This window comes from Rhyacophila brunnea, unplaced genomic scaffold (assembly GCF_057557595.1).
Source record: "Rhyacophila brunnea isolate RB1 unplaced genomic scaffold, BYU_Rbru_1.0 scaffold_24, whole genome shotgun sequence".
NCBI classification, from domain to species: Eukaryota; Metazoa; Arthropoda; class Insecta; order Trichoptera; family Rhyacophilidae; genus Rhyacophila; species Rhyacophila brunnea.
The window spans coordinates 17,698,005-17,715,160 of record NW_028232904.1 but is presented as its reverse complement, the minus strand read 5'-3'; the positions used below and the strand labels follow the sequence as shown (position 1 = coordinate 17,715,160).

Genomic DNA, 17,156 nt, shown 5'->3' with positions numbered 1-17,156 from the left:
AAGGCGTGTTGGGTGTAAAGAATTGTTTTTGGGCATTGTGCCACTCCTTGCCGGTCCCCCTGCTGAAATAAGGTACGTAACGAGGATACATCAAACATCAGCATCTTAATCGACGCTCGTACGTTGAATTTTTCCTCCTGTAGCAAGTCTGCTCCGCCATCTGGTGTCCATTGCTTTTAGAATATTCTCCTCACGGTCATTCAGATGTTGCGCCGTAATCACTGATCACTTAACTATCACTTAACTATCACTTAACGTCCGTCCAAGATAATTTTTTTGATAGTTAGAAATGAAATGTCAGACGCTACATCTAAACAATAAGGAAGCCAAATCTAGAATGAAGACAAGGGGTCCCAAACTCCCTACATAAAAAAGAGACGCACGGGTATGACCAGTAAATAAAAAGGGAGGAATGACCAACGACAAGAAAAAGGAAATTAAATTAGTAGAATAACACCTCACGCGAAGAAGGAAGAGCAAACCCTATCTCAAGGACTTCAAAGTCAAATTCGAATAATAGGGAAAAGCCGCTGGTTGAGCTTTTAAGTCGACTGTAATTATTTTAAGGGAAGACTCCCGCACTTTATGACACAGTTTTATGGATTATATGTGAGGGTGTATGAATGATGATGATAGATTATGAGTGAGTCTGTATCAATTGAGTCAATCACTTAAGCGACGGAAAGCTATTAGAAGCCCGCATGCGTCCGCTGTCGAGATGCAACTGAATGTTCTTTGTAACATGGTCTCTCCTGACCCGTAATTGCTTATTGATTGTCTGGTAACAATAACACTGGGGATTAGGAGGTGGGTGAGGAGATAAGGAGTGGAGTGGGAACATAAATGACCCAACCATAGTCTCCCCAGCATCGAAAGTTATTTTCGATTCCCGTAGTGAGAAACCGAAGTTGAAGAAAACAAAAAAAAAACACCTAATTGGTACGAGTTGGATACGTCATACCAACTGCAGAAGAGAAGAAAAATAAACGAACAAAGGGGAAAAAGAAAAAACTAACGCTAGAAATTACAGATAAACATGGCACCGAACCCAAATCTTAAGGAAGTTACTGGTATGGTATCGGGCGGAGTTTAACCACGGTTCGTTTGTCGACGACTCTGGTGGTTCTTATGAACACCGCTCGAATAATGGCATCCATATCAGAAAATACCTTCAAGAAAATGCCTATCGGCCACTTGGGTGGTGGTATATTAATTGTATTCGTGGATTAGCACCAGCGTTCCTGGCTGGATTGATTTCATCGGTGTGTTCAATCTTTCTTGTTCTCTCTGGAAGCTCGGTTGTTTCTGGCGATGATCAGGGTCCAAGGATGCGTTTGATGTTAACCTCTGGGTGCTACCAGTTTTTTCAGGTATTCTTCTGGTTCGGTTGGATGACTTTACTCCTTGCCTGTTCTGTGGCCTTGGAGTGGACGAGTGTACTTCGGGTGTACTCATCCTGTCTGAAAGGGTAACCGGGTGCTTCGGGTGGGAAACAGCTTGTTGAGATGAGAAGCGATCCCGTTTACCTGGCTTTTTACGCTTCTTCCAAATCATCTCTGTACCATGGTGATGTTCAAAAGTTCTATTACGGGTACGGCCTTTGGATCGAAGTCGTTAATTTCGGTTTGTCACCGCAGCTTGGGAAGATGAACTTTTGAACCTGGTGCGAAACGGATTTGGTTTTCTCTTTCTGATGAGCGTTTGTCGTAAAACGCTCTGCTTTGTGGGGTTCTTTCCGTTTTCTGACTTCGAAAAGGTGTATCGTGGGGCCTTCTGAAATGAATAGGCCTTCTAGTAGCCTTTGTTGTCGCCGCAACAGCCGAACTGGTCGTCATGGGGTTTTCATTGGCAGTAGGGTTCTCGGTTTGATGTTCAACTTCTTCTTCGAAACTAGCTTTCTTGAAGAATTGATGTTTTTGCGACGAAGAGCTGTCTTCGTTTTCAGGTTTCTTGGAATAGTCTTGAACGAACAACGGTTGAGTTCTCCGTGGAGGAGGAACAGTCTCGGTAGATATTGTAGTTTGTTGCATAGGTGCTAGCTCACCCTGCCGTGATGCGTGTTGTTCTCCCAACGGAGATGTTTGAGTACTTCGGTACTCTGGTTTTTGCTGAGGTTGCTGGGTGTAGGTATTTTCCTATGATGATTCTGTCACTGGACATTGTGATATGGGAGTGTTGGAGGCACCAACACTTTCGTTTCCACCTGACAAGTGCTCCATGACTTCGGCACTGTGAGACACATGACTAGGATACTGATGCCGACCAACTGGACCAGTTAATTCGTGACTGGCCATGGAAACTTTGCGGCCAAACTGCAGGGGTTTGGTTTGGCAGGACATGGATCGGGTTGCTCATGTGGACACGACCAGCAGGACGCAGAGCACGTCCTGTGGGACCGTTCACTTATGGGCCCCGAACGAGCGGAGTTGTTTGCCCGGGTCCGACCCCATTCGGGCCCAATAGGACACGCGGACATGGTGGCAACCGAGGCCAATTTTGCGGCCTTTACTAAATTCGGGACTACGGGTTCTAGGAGCGGGACACACCCGACCCCCCTTGCGACTCTTCAAATTAAAGTCACTCTGATAGCTGCCATATAAATTAACATCATGCATTCGCACTTCGGTGCAAGGTTGCATCACTAGTCCCGTGCAACTCTGCTCGAGACAAAATGAGGGCTTAAATTCATTGATCTGGCACACGTAAGGGTTATGTTATGCGGCCGCGGACGACGTGGCTGCATATATATAACGGGTGCGGAGGTGGGAGTTTTACACACCATGACTTCGGCACCGGTTGTTCCCATAATAGGGCCAGGTGTATGAAATGATTCGTTGTCGAAATGATTGGGTTGTGATGAAGTTGGGGTTTGGCCGTGCTGTGGCTGGTTTTCCTCGATGATGGATTCGCATTCAATACCTGATGTAGAGTCTGCGGTGATGACGTACTACTCCGTGGCGGTGCAGCGTTATTTCTGATTGTTTAAATTGGAGAATTCTTGCATGAGGGATTGCAACGATTGTTCAAATCGCTTGCATTAAAATGTGGGGTTCCAGAATTGGAACGGGTTGCCCTAGGGGCGATGTTGATTGTGAAATCGTTAGATGTGTCGGCATCTTTTCTTGCAGAATGTCCAGGCGCGTTCTTTTGCAGGGTAGCGCCTTGTCCCGGTACCTCTTTACAGTATGGGTTGGAAGAGTGGGCGTGACCAGTCGAGGTAGTCAAAGTGGTACTGGCTTCCGTTACAGTGGTCAGGGTTTTCGTCATTATATAGTTATCTACCTTATATCAAAAGCACCACCGATACCATTTCCAGGATACTTCAGAAACATGAAATCGAAACAATATTCTCTACATCGACAAAGGTCCGAAATATGTTAAGACCAGTAAAGGACTCGCAACCTTTGGACTCGGCAGGTGTATACCTACCAGTTAAGCTGTCGCTAATGCCCAAAAAAGTATATAGGCCAAACTTTTAGAACAGTAAAGAAGTGAGTGAGTGAACTCGAGAGAGCATACCGACTTAAACATTACACAATGTCAGCAATTGCCGAGCACTCGATGGATACAGGACACAAATTTGACTTTGAAAAAAAAGATATTGGGTCGGAATAAAAGATATTTTGCACGATTGGTAAAGGAGGTCATTGAAATCCATAGAAACCCTGAAATTATTAATAGGGATGATGGATTCCGGTTAAAAACGTCATGGCTTCCGGCACTATCAGAAAAATCCAATATTCGAGCGGGTATCTCTGTCGTAACGATTGACAGATTACTCTGAGCAACGTTTGCTCTTAGCTAATCGGATTCCTTTTGACATTCTTAGAGCAACGTTTAAATTCATATACCTACACTACACTGAAACAACTCAACTCAACAAGGTAAGATGTGGGAAAGGGTATTAAAATATCTTTAATTGTTTCCCACATTTTTTGATACAAACCAGGCGTTTTTTTATTTTGCCAAAGTTTTTGGCTTCCGGAAATATTGAAAATATTTTTGCTCTCTTCGTCATATTTCTGTTCCAACAACTCTTCTTGATCAATTATATCGACCTAATCCAAATTTATGGTGCAAGGTTTTATCATACTATTATATGTCTTTGAATCTTATTTTCATATCAATTTTAAGTTCGCTGATATGGCAACTAAACCTTTAGATTTCTTCTGGTGTTATTTATCTTCTTTTATAGATAATAATTCGGGAAAATGATAAAATTCTCTCTTCAGAAGGTTACAATGGAGAAGATCAAGTTTTTCGATAAATAAGGACACAGTATTTTTACAACTAATAAGTGTTTTAGTGGCACCTTGAAGCTGCAGGTTAATTTCATTAAGGTGACGCATCAGTGAAACGCCAAATAATTTTCAACTGTACGCGCCACGAAATTTTGTACTCGCTTCGCATTCCTTGAGAGAACGTTGAGTCAGACATACGTCACTTTGCTGCGTGATGGCGACGGGCCAATTAATTCTAAAATCGTGTAAAGATGACTAAAAACGTTATCCATTTACTTTAAAAAGAAAACATGTCAATGAATATATTATTATTGTTACTAATAGAATAATAAACAGAACATAAAATGGACGTATGTTGGATTTATATGAGAAATAATATTTCGTTTGACAGGCGTCTTTTGCACCCGCGACCCGCAATCCGCACATCGCCTAGCAACGATCTTTTTAGACCGTGCCTCAACTAATGCATGGCCTTAAATCGTTTGAAAATAGCTGCCAAATAAAAAGCATCATGCTTAACTGTTGTGGATACCTATACCTAAATCCAAAGTAGGTAAAAATGCTGACCAAGAGAAGATGCAAGATTGGTTGTGTCTTTCACACCAACCCCCACCCTGCGGCAGGACGAGACCCTACTCTTTACTTTGGCGGCAATGGGATGGACCTTTATTTCTTTCACTTTTTTACCCTGGCGTTTGATCTCGAAGGAGCTCTGCACTTAACTTACTTTAGGTGACGGCTGGTACGGACGCCGGTCACATTAATCCTCAGTATTGCTTTGCTTTATTTGAACTTTCATTAACATTTGTAAAATCAGTGTCTTCAAATGAACCAGTAGATGAGTACCCCTATTTTTTGTATTATAATGTTCTTGTAAAACTATATAATATTATGTTCGCATAGCAAAGATCACGAGTCTCTTGAATTTCATGTCTCTGTCTTCTTGTTTAAATAAATTCAATGTTTTCCAGCTTACAATAAACAATTATTACTTCTAAATTACAGTTTTTACTTCGATTCTTCAATATACCATTGATACCCACAGGTTTCAACGGGTTTGGAGACCCCCTTGGGCGGTGGGCTGCCGAAGCTAAGAATGTCGCACCCACGATTCTCAAAAATAAACGACGTTGTCAAGTTTATCTCCGTCCGTTTTAAAATGAGAAGTATGTATAAATGAAAATATTTTTGTAAATCCTTTGTCCAGTAATTATGTAAATTATATGTACAAATTACTAGATAAACGAGATAAAGGTTGGTCACGCGAAAGAAATAATTTTAGTTTTAAATCGTATATATTAAGATTTTGTTTGTAAGGATATCTGTTGCGTGTAGTTAGGTTCAAATATTAAAAAAAAAAAACAATACCTATCGTCCGGCTTCTTCTTCTTCTTCTTTCACCCTGTTACGTCCCAACATTGGGGCATAGGGCAAGCACAAGTTGGCGCCACTTCCCTTGGTCCATCGCCAACTCCTGTGCCTCCCGCCATGTCAGACCTGCAGCACGTAGGTCGCTTTTGTAGCATCGCTGCAGGGTGAGGGAGGGCCGGCCACGGCGACGGAACCCTTGACTGTGGCTGTGCCACAAGGGTACGAAGTGCCGAACTCTTTGGCGGCATCCGGAATACATGTCCCAGCCACGTAAATCGTCTCTTCGTGATAACTTCAATCACCGAAGGCTGTTGTGTCTGCTCACGAACTCGGGTGTTTGTAACGCGGTCGTACCAATGTACCCCTAAGATTCTGCGGAGATATCGATTCTCAAAGCACAAAAGCCGAGACTCTTGAAGCTTAGTAAGATGCCATGTCTCACAGCCATACAGGAGCACAGGTAGCACGCACGCGTTAAACAAACGACATTTGGTTATTATTAAAAGAAGATCAAATAAGAAGTCGCAGAGGTGCAGAGAAAAGAGCTAGATGGACATTTCACAAAATAAATGCGAATAACCTCAAAGATTAAATTAATAATTGATCAAAAATATAGGTTCTCTAGGTAGGTACTACAAATATTACAGAAATCATTTTTTTAAACTAAGTACATTTTTATTACCTATTATTGTCTAATTTTATAAAAAAAATGAATCTCAGTTTGGGTACAACAATAATTAATAGTGTGATATTAAATTTATCTCAATTAAAATTGTATGCTAAATTAATTAGTTAGGGTTCGTGGATTTTTTATATTTTACATGTTTTTTACTCATCACTACAAAAAGGTTTTTTTCAACGTCTTTTGAAATTACTTATTTAAGTAAGTATCTTAATTATTTATATAATATGTATATTATTATTTTATTATTAGTGTATATTATGCCGAATCAGATAATAATTTAATATTGTTAATTTATTACAGTATGTAATGTAAACAAGACCGTGAAACGTATTGCCATTGGCGAGCTAAAAGTCCGAGGACAATTTAATAAGTCGTCCGATTTGTCTATGCTCTGATACTGATCAACGAACGAATAAAAAAATCGAGCTGTCAAAAGTTGCGATTATCGGAATGTTTTCCGATAATCCTAAAATGTTGTGTTATTTATATGTAGACTTGCATAAAATAATATAACAGTAAAAACAACACAAATTTTATGTTTTCTTTTATGAATTTCATGAACGTTTTTAGTAATAGGTTGTACGTAATTGAAGGAAAAGATTTTTATGTTATCGTTTGACTGGGTGTGTATTCTAGATTATCATTTTCAATCATTCACATTGATCGACATCGGTCGTCTTTAGTAATAGGTTGTATATAATTGATATATCATTGAAGGAAACGTCTTATTCTGTCATATGTTTGTTACTTACCATTGATTATTATTGTGAATTTTTGAACACAAGAAATACCTACATTTATTGTAAACAACTGAAGTCTGTCTTATTATTTAATTCTGATACTGAAAATAATATGTAATAAGCTCTATACAAGTCTGAAGTATGTCTTGTTATTATTGCAAAGTTTAAAATGTATATAATAGACACTACAATTTATTTAACTCCGCAATGAAGTAGGTAGAGATTAAGGGTTTGAATCTCATAAGGTAAGGTTACATATATCTTTGAAGTGCGCTTAGATCAAGAGTGTATGCCTAACAGCTACCTACAACTGATGGTTCGGAAGGTGCAGTTAAGTTAAGTTACAGCTGATAGTTAAAATGAAATAGTATCTTAAAGGCACTAGAAGCTTTCTCAGGAGACTCGCATTGCATCATTGAGCCATTTTATAGATACACAAATGCTGCTACACTAAATGGGCGTAAAGGATGAAATAATAGAGAAATACCATTCTAATAGTACAATCTGTTCTGGAGAGCCAGATAGAAAGAACAATACTATCCTACTAAATTTAACATAATAAGGAAGCTACTAAATAAGTTATTTCTGTAAAAGAAAAAATCTGCCCAAAATAGATTTTATACTGACAAATTGATATTTATACTTACCATTAATTATTTAAATAATTCCCGGAAATTGTTTAAATAATTCCCTATCATAATTTAAATACCTCCATTGTTATATTATAATACTTACCAATAATAATTTTTTTACTTGCTGTTCATATTAAATAGTTCCCAAATTTTAAATAAAATACTTGCTCGATTTTTTATTAAAATACTTGCTGGTAATGCATATATATACTTACCCAAAAATTTGAAGCCATAAATAAGATCATTATTACGTATGATATTCAGTTTTATTCAGTGTACCTACCTATAATTTAATTAGGACTTTAATTAAAGTTTATTAAGTAAATTAGCAGTGTACCTACTTACTACCTACGTATATAATTTAAGTTTAAGAAATTTGGCTCTCAAAAGAAATCTCAATCGTTGTACTGTTGATATTTGGCTCTATTGACTAATGAGTTTGCCGACCACTGGGCTAGGGTATTTGACGGGCCCCCTATCCACCGCTTAGATTAAAGGCGGTGTGAAATACTACATTAAAGTTTTTCAAATTGTGTTTTAGTTCAAATTAAGGGTACTTATACAGTGAATTATTGGCGATTTTCAATACATCTACTTTAATAATGGAGCTGTCGAGTATCGACACATAATAATCAGAAAATATATTGGACATTTATATAAATTAAAATGTTCATAATCATGAAGTATAATACTTTACTTTATGCTATTACTTTTTTATTATTTTATATACTATTACTTTACTAATAAAGCTAATTTATGATGTGTGTTTATCTCACTTATCTGGCCAACCCGACACGCCGGGCCCCCCACAGCCCGGGCCACCAGGCTAGAGCCCTGTCAACCCTACCCAGCCATGACCTATACCACTACGGAATTCGGGTGGACACCGAGAATTTCATTAGGGAACGGGTTTCTAAAAAAACCTGACATTAGTGTTTCGAAATTTTTGTATTAGAAATTAAAATCGAAGAAATATTACTAAAAAGGGTGCTGGAGAATTACAAATCATTTTTTGCCGTGTTGTTTGTCTAAACCCAAGGTATAGTTTAATGGCTTTCGATTTCAATATGTAAAATCATTCTGATGATTTTCATATTTTGGGGGGGGCCAAGGCCCCCTGGCCCCCCCCCTGGGTGCGCTACTGGTATAGACTTTCATCAATCTGTTCCAAAGATTCAAACCACATTGCCTGGATTTCATTTTTTCAATCAATAGTCTAGTTCCAAAGTGTGAATTTTAGTCATGATCTCAGTTTCCGTTCTTCCATCACCCTCTAATTTGCGGGATTTCCGAAAATTTTTGAAGTTTAAATAAAACACATCATTTATTTAAAATATATTTTAATAAAAGCATGTTCCCAATGATTCATGATAATAAATAATGTATGATAAATCGCAAAATAATATAATATTGTATATCACATAATAATATTGTTTTCTACTTAATTTATAATGACATTTGTACAAACAAAATAAATAATATCGAAAGTTTTCTTTAGTGGGTACATTTTCCTAATTTTTAATATCGAAATAAATCAAAATTAATATCCTCAAAAGTCAAAAAGAACTCACATTTTAGCCATAATATAAAACACATTTCCTGCATCCATGCCAAGACTGGATAAAAACAAATATTTGTACGTACGGTTTTATTATTAAATGCATTTGGAATAAATTAATAAATCTTTATGGTTAATTTCAAAATATATATGATTTTTTCCTACCACAAAAATTATTTTATAAAATTTATTTTGAATAGAAACACAATAATTTATTTCATTACAGAAATTCAACAAAACGCCTATAACTATAATCTTGGAATTCATTCGGCGTTTCATAAGTCTTCTAGAAACATCATATTAAAAAGGTATCTTATTCAACAGGCAATAATTGTTTTCTTAACTTAGGTACTTCTCGTAGTTATTCAGTTTTCATTGTATCTCCACAATATAATAAAAATATTTTGGGTTAATTCTTTTATTAAGTAGGTATCTTAATTACGTTTTAAACACATCCATCTTCATTAGCCACTCTATCGAATAACATTATAAAACATCTTTGTCCGTCATCATTATAAACAGATAGGTGGCCACATTTTGAACTAGACATTTTACATACAAACTTTGACATACTGAATAGACAGCGGCGCCACCACCCAACTGTAAATTTATACTGGTAGTAAAATATCGAACTCCTTATATAAAAATAATAAAATGAGAATACATATTTTTTATCTTGAAACTTAGAAAATTAATAAAATATCTATGCATCCTTCTTTGGCTCTAAGTAATCTTTATACATTGAGTACAGAACGCCACCGGTAAGTGCTCCGATAACCGTTCCCTGTGCAATAACTCGGAACTGCATGAGGTATACACTGGTGCTCATCGCTCCCCTCTTCTTGTAATGGTAAGCACCATATCCCACGGCTCCCACTAGACCAATTAAGCCTGAAATTTAAACGAGAATATTTGATTTAGTGGTTTCAATTTGTTGACCAGTCCTCTAACAAATCTCTGATGAAATATATCCACACTGTTCATCCATCTGAAGAAAATACAGTCAAACTTGGTTATCATGAGGAAGATGGGACCGACTGAGTTTGCTCGTTATAAGCATTACTTGTTATATCGTTATATAACATTTTTCGCGCCACGTTTTATTTAAGCATAGAACATAAAAATCTGAAAATCATCGTAACAAGCATGGCATTCATAAACTACAAAAGAAGTTGTTTATTGTAATGAAGTGCTGAGCCGAATTAAATTGGAGGTGGATAATTTCCCTTTCTACAATTTCCAGTTTTAAAAAATGATCACGATAAAACGAATCCGCACTCGCCGGGGTCACGATGAACAGGGGGGTTACCTGTATTTTTTTTGGTTGGTTGTAACTCAAAAACTACTGGATCAATATTGATAAAGCTTACAGACTACATTGTTAGTAGAATGGTGTTAAATTTTTCTGGCATTGCAGGCGACTCATTTATGTGTTGGTATAGTAAATTTCAAATGACACTAACACTATTGTAAAGTGATTTCATTGTGGCCGCAATTCCAGAAGAGTCTGTCCTTCCTCTATCAATTATTTATATCATCGAATTTCACCTGAATATCTCGAAACGTTCAGAAGATATGATAAAACTTGTCGAATACAACATGATAGGAACAATTTATCACGGGGAGGTAAATTGATCAGATAGCAGCTGTGGAGTGGTGAGGTGAGGGTAGAGGGACATGTGTCTATATCCAACTGTTGCCAGTTGCACGAGATAGTCAGAGATAAGAATAAAAGTGGTCACATTAGCAATGGTGGATTCAACACTAATATAACGTTCAGTAATAAATTGCTGTCAATATTCAACATCTACATGATAGCAGTAAACGATGAGATCATTCACACTCGATGCATTTTATCTGGGAATTCCTCCATGCGACAAAATGGGTACAAAGATTAAATTATTCAAGATAAGATAAACAAATTTATGACATGATATGATTTTCTGTCATGTAAGTAGAATACGTCATATACTTTAAGCAAAGAAACTATGTAAGAATGACGTCATCTTCCTTTGCCGGCCATTTAAGTATGTGCTGTAATTATTAATAATTGCATTTACATTTTAAATCTTCCGAAAGATTGAAATATAAATTTATGATGATTGGACATAGAGTTTTTATTATTGTCAACACTGACAGCTGTTTCAGGCAACAAAATTATATTCAGAACCTATCACAATTTGAAACAAAACAACAAAATTGAATTTTTAAATTCGATCATTTCATTCCAGTTAATTCCATCTCATTATCCTTGTGACTAAGCACTTCTGAAAATTTTATCAGTCTCAATAACATACTAATTTTGTCTGGCCTTGCAGAAGACGCTAATAATTATTGTACTCAAAGCAGAAGTTTCTTAAGAAAATTCACCAGAAAATCAGTATAAAATACGTACTATTTACCCCCCTGGAGAGATATAATTAATTAGGTTACCCACGGTTACCGACAAACAGACTTCAACACTGATATGTCATTATTATCATCATCGACATGAATCAATCCACAGCTGACTTCATTCCTCTCAGACCTTCGCATTGTGTTGCCAAATTACTTCTGCAGAACTTAACTATTTCATCAATGTAGTGCTCTATTGGTCTACCTTTCGAATGTTTTCTACATTTTGGACACTACTGAATGACTGTTCAGCAATTGTTTCTCCTCCAAACTGTGCCTTGTCTGTATCCAGGGAACTTTGAAGTAACGGGAACTGAAATACCTAACGGTTAAGGAGTAGCATCCAACTGATCTCGAGTGCGGAAGAATACGGGATAAACTTAAACACGTGTCAAGAATATGTCATACGTCTAATACTGACAACTGCTCTTGGTTTATGCATTGCGCTCATTTAATATTGGTGTATTACACACACTATTGCACGTCCATAATGCGTGGTTCATTTTCGTAGGACACTCACATTCAAAACCCTGTGTCAAAATGTAGTGTATTGAATATAGCCTATCGGAATTTTATTTATTAATCTGTTCTGTGCCTGTATCCATTTCAGATTTTTAACAAACTGTATTATGTCGCATACCATTGATTGTTATTCAATAAAGCATTTCGTTGAGGTGTGGATTTAACCCTTCCGGGGACATACTTGCAGCACCGATTGCCAGCCCGTATATATTGGAAATGCACATCCGATGGATACGGGTTCGAATCCTGTCAGGCACCATATTTTTCCAAATTATGTATATTTTATCACTTGGATATTTTTTGTGTTTATATCGAATTACTCTTGCGCGCAATTAAAGTACTGGGATATTCACACATGAATTCATTGTTTTCCTTACGCATTATGACCAACATGTATCTAAAATTTTGGATTTCTCTTTTGTATATATTTTGAACAGATATATGATTACAGGTCAAACTGCGTTTTAGCGACAATGGAAAGTCACTTTTGAAGATATTATTTAGGAAGCCAGAAGCATTTCAGCCCAGCTTCATTCTGTGATCAATTTTATACATATGTCTCTCTATAGACATTTACTGTCCTAAACAGACATCTTTCTTCACCCGTTCGAGCTGTGTGCCATTACAAGAATCTCTTTTCGGTCAGCAAAGCAATTAAACATGATTGTCGTCTTCGGTATGTGCTGGTATGAGCTGATAACAACTAAACAATGAGAATCGATCTACCTATAGAATATTTGTGGAAAAAAATGCATTTATTAATTAAGTAGAGATAACGCAGATAGCAAGCCTCATCAGGTTCCGAATTTACTGATGAAAATGGTAAATAAGTAATTTATCATTATCAGAACAAATAAGGTATTAGGATTTAAAAGAGTCAATATAAATGGTGAAGATAAACTGAAACCACACACTGTCAAAATCTAACAAAAATATATTGTAATCATGTGTTCTTTTACATAATATATACTGTGTTCGACTCTTCAGCCATAGGAAATCTAGAAGCCAGCCAGATAGAGGAGGCCATACATACATAAAAATGCAAAGATAAACGGTGTTAATGGGCGCGCAGGCCAATACTATATTATTAGATTTTTGGATCTACAAGGACTGACCATGTCTGATCCTAATAAGATCATAATATGGGCCTCCACAGAGAGCAGGTTTGTATTAACAGATTTGTTTTTTATGAGAAATGGATGTTAGCCACTTGCTCAACCTATTAGGCCCATTCTCTGACTCAAACACAAATTGAAAATCAATATGTGTATTTGCCAGACTCAGGATTTGACGCTTAACCTTTTTACTGCCGGTAGGTGTATGTATGGCGATACCTTGGACACCGCGAATTTTATTGCAAAAATAAAAAATAAAAATCAATTTACGTTTCAAGTGGTAAAAACGAATTCTGTTTCAATTCTGAGTATGTGACGATATTCCCAACATATGTTGTTGTGTGTTCAACATATTATTGTATGTTTAAAATAATTGATTTACGTTAAACGTTTACGTAAAATCCCGTTTAAAGCAGGATGTCCAAAGATGTCATTTTTGTATGAGCCGCGTTCCGTTCACGGAAAAGTTCGCGTCTTAAAACGTCATTGGCAGCCATCCGATTAAGCCACACAATTAAAACAACAATTAATCCTCGTAAAAAGATTTTTAGAACCTGTCATATAGTAATTGAAAGGTACACACCTGCGACCATGAACGGTGAGTCTTTGGACTTTCTGGCCAGTTTCTCGGTCTGTGTTTCTTCATTGTAGTTGAAAATCGGGGCTGCCATTTTCTCTGACATTTTGTCGGACATCTAATCAGCACCTGATTGAGAAAATAAATGCATTAAAATATAACTTCGATGATTACATTTACACAGCTTTTTTTTTCCAATTGCTCTATTCAACTATTACAACGATTCACAAACAAGTGAAAAAGATTTGGAGACAAAGAGCATGGACAGGACAGTGATTCCACAATATTTTTATTGGGATTGAATAGGTTAGCCATAGAAAAATAATTTTCTGCTTATTTTTATATTTGGTTGTAGAGACTGACAAGTTTGAAGCGGAGCTTCACGTTAAACTTATCGGTCTCTAACATATTATACAATAATGATGACTACTACACCAGTGAAAATAAAATTATCAAGTCCAAACCTGTTTGCATGCTAGACATACTATGGGTTTTTCCATTTAATTTTTTCCCGTGTCTGTTACAATAAGCAAAAAGTGAATCTGAAATAAGTAACTAAACAATTTATTAACAATTCACTCAGTGACATCCCGTGGGGGTAGGCAGATTGAGCGACCCTTGGGGGCGGCAGTTACCCGAAGGGCGGCAAATCGAGGATAATCATTATTTATATATAGAAATAGCTGCCTAAACTTAGTAATAACGGAAATATATTTCCATTAAAAAATTGAGCTCACTGGTTGGAAACAAAATGTATTAATTACTATAAAAATTTTAATTTTTTGTCGGGTTCGCGATGTCTAGTATACTTCCGTTGTCCTTGGACGTCACGTCCTTGGTGAACAGGAATGACACGTGCAGATTTTCAAATAATATTTGAATTATAGGTAGGTACATACTTACATAATTTAAAATTTATCCAAATATGTTTGCGAGTTTTGGAAGTTGTTAGGCGTATTTTTAAATGTACCTATCTGAAATCATAGACTCACAATATTGTCTATTGAAGTAGATATGGCATTTAAATTAGATTTATTGGTATAATATAATGTATCCATACAACAAATTCTTAGATATCGGAGTCATGAAAGGATGGTAAAAAGTACTGTAAGTATAAAAAAAACGTGGCAGCATTTTGGTACTGCCTAGGGGCGGCACTTTGTCTAGGGACGTCACTGAATTCACTTGTTTGTGAGATTGTGTATTCTGAAAAATAGAGAAGCAATACGTACTAGATAATTTTAGTTTTACGGATGTGGACCTTTTTGCTAAGGGGTCGTCCATAAATGATATTATCACAATATGATGTTGAATATTTTTTGAAACCTCCCTCTAAGTACCCTAATGTCACATTTCGACACAATTCTTATTGACCTGTTTGAATCAGGTTAGGTTCAAATTGAGTTCAAATCAAAGAGATTAATAAAATTAACCTTTTTGATTAAAAGATATCTTAAGATTTTTTTTATAAAATCCGAAAATAATTGCATCTAATATTAGAGTAGTGAAATTGTCCAATATCCGTTAGCTAATTGAGTAGGTATCTCATTAATATTTTATTGATTTGGTAACACGATTTATTAATAGAAAGGATCACCCGAACTACCTACATGAGTTGATTATTTTTGACTGACGACAAAAGCGTGGGTATAAACTTATGTACTTAAAGAATAAAATTAAGAGGGCCACATTATTTAACAAATAAAATAAATTCACAGTATATAAGTAGGGTACTATTTTTAAATAGTTTGGATGTAAAATAGACCATGATCAAATTATTGCGACATAAATGGAACTATTAAAATTCTTCAAGGAGTGGTAAAAATATTTTAACTTGTCAGTCAACTAGTTATTAAGAAACTCTATTCCGAAATTCACAGCTAAAAGGATAACATTGGTATATACTCACCGTTCGCTTCGAAATGAATTTGAATCTACGTGAGAAAACTCACGACCAGACTTTGAGGTTGAGGGCGGCTGTCACATTTGTTGATGTTACCAGGTATTTTACAGACAAAGACAATAACTATGCATTAAAATTAAATATTCCGTTTTTGAAAAATTTAATTTTTAAAAAAAATAATAGCACCTTTCATTTAAAATGACAGTAAAAAATAGTTTTTAATTTTTTAAAAATTTTATTTTAATTTCTTCACAAAAATACTTATATTTATTTCGCATGTATCAATAGCGGCCTTTACACACACATTCTTTACCGCATGCTCAGGAGCGTACGCGCCAGAACCCGGTATTGAGCGCGTGATATCACACGTGTCAGATGTCTGTTGCTACAATTTACATGTCAACTATATCCTGCGCGAAAGCACAACGTTTTGAGGAGCGCGCGCCGGGATTGAGCGTCTAAAGGCGTATCGCGCGTCATTACGGCGTGATCGTGAAAGTCGTTGGAGCGTACAACAATTCAACGGTTTTAGTAAGAGTATGTGTGAGTATGTTATTTTGACACACTGCATTTTGACATTTGGCTCAAACACAATTTCGTAAATAAACCGTTGTTGAGAAAAAACAATTCAATTGAATCCTTCCGCACACAACATAACCAAAATATAACGCGTGAACAAGTTTAGCTATATTTTTATACAAGAAAGCATCTGTACACACTTAATTTGTACATTATAAATGGATATACAAAGAAGAATTATTATACTAACTGAGCTTGTGCAGGCGCAAGTATAAGTTTAAGTCAAAACAAAACGAAAAGTCTGGGTTAAAGACTATAACGATGGCTTGGAGTTAAAATTAATATTGTATCTCCATAAATCATAATATTGAGAAAACTGCAATTGAAAGTTTGCAAACCTTGGAAAATTAGATTTTGTGATATAAAAATAGGTATATATCTTTGAAATGGTAAAATTAGAAGATGCAATATTTTAACACATAAAAATATAGGCTATATTTGGTACATTTCAGTACTTAACTCATTTTCGACCAAAACTGGAGATACAATATTTTAGCTCTAAGAATCGATAAGCGGCCTGCACACACACAATCTTGTCTGCGTGAAAGCCTCATGTGCGCGATGTCGCACGGGAATGATCGTGTGTCTAAAGTCGCGTAGCGAACAGCGGAAAGAGTGAGGTTAGTCGCATTCAATCTTTCACGCGTGCCGTGCGTCAAGTCGTTTTTTAACACATTAAATTTTACCACGTTTAATCTTTCACGTGTGCCGTACGTCAAATCGTTTTACTACATTCGTCACAAATGGACGTTCGCAATTTCTCTCGCCAATTTATTACGGACATTATGGACATGTATAAAATATTCCCATGTTTTTGGAGAACTTAAAATTTTAAATTA

General features: G+C 36.3%; 1 protein-coding gene across 1 annotated transcript; it reads right to left on the bottom strand.

Annotated features, from left to right (window-relative positions):
- Window positions 1-9,004: 9,004 nt before the first annotated feature.
- Window positions 9,005-15,826, bottom strand: LOC147069127 (HIG1 domain family member 1C-like). The gene is made up of 3 exons (XM_085951113.1): window positions 15,745-15,826; window positions 13,842-13,964; window positions 9,005-10,118 (listed from the first exon to the last, which is right to left on the bottom strand). Exons 2-3 carry the CDS (start codon window positions 13,951-13,953, stop codon window positions 9,931-9,933), a joined length of 300 nt encoding a protein of 99 aa, XP_085807239.1. The 5' UTR covers window positions 13,954-13,964; window positions 15,745-15,826; the 3' UTR covers window positions 9,005-9,930.
- Window positions 15,827-17,156: the final 1,330 nt, after the last annotated feature.

Excerpts from the sequence above, each read along its gene's own strand:
- LOC147069127 (XM_085951113.1), bottom strand. The coding sequence starts at position 13,953 with ATGTCCGACAAAATGTCAGAGAAAATGGCAGCCCCGATTTTCAACTAC. Across the intron at positions 10,119-13,841 it reads CTCACCGTTCATGGTCGCAG|GCTTAATTGGTCTAGTGGGA; the intron begins GTGTGTACCTTT and ends TTTAAATTTCAG.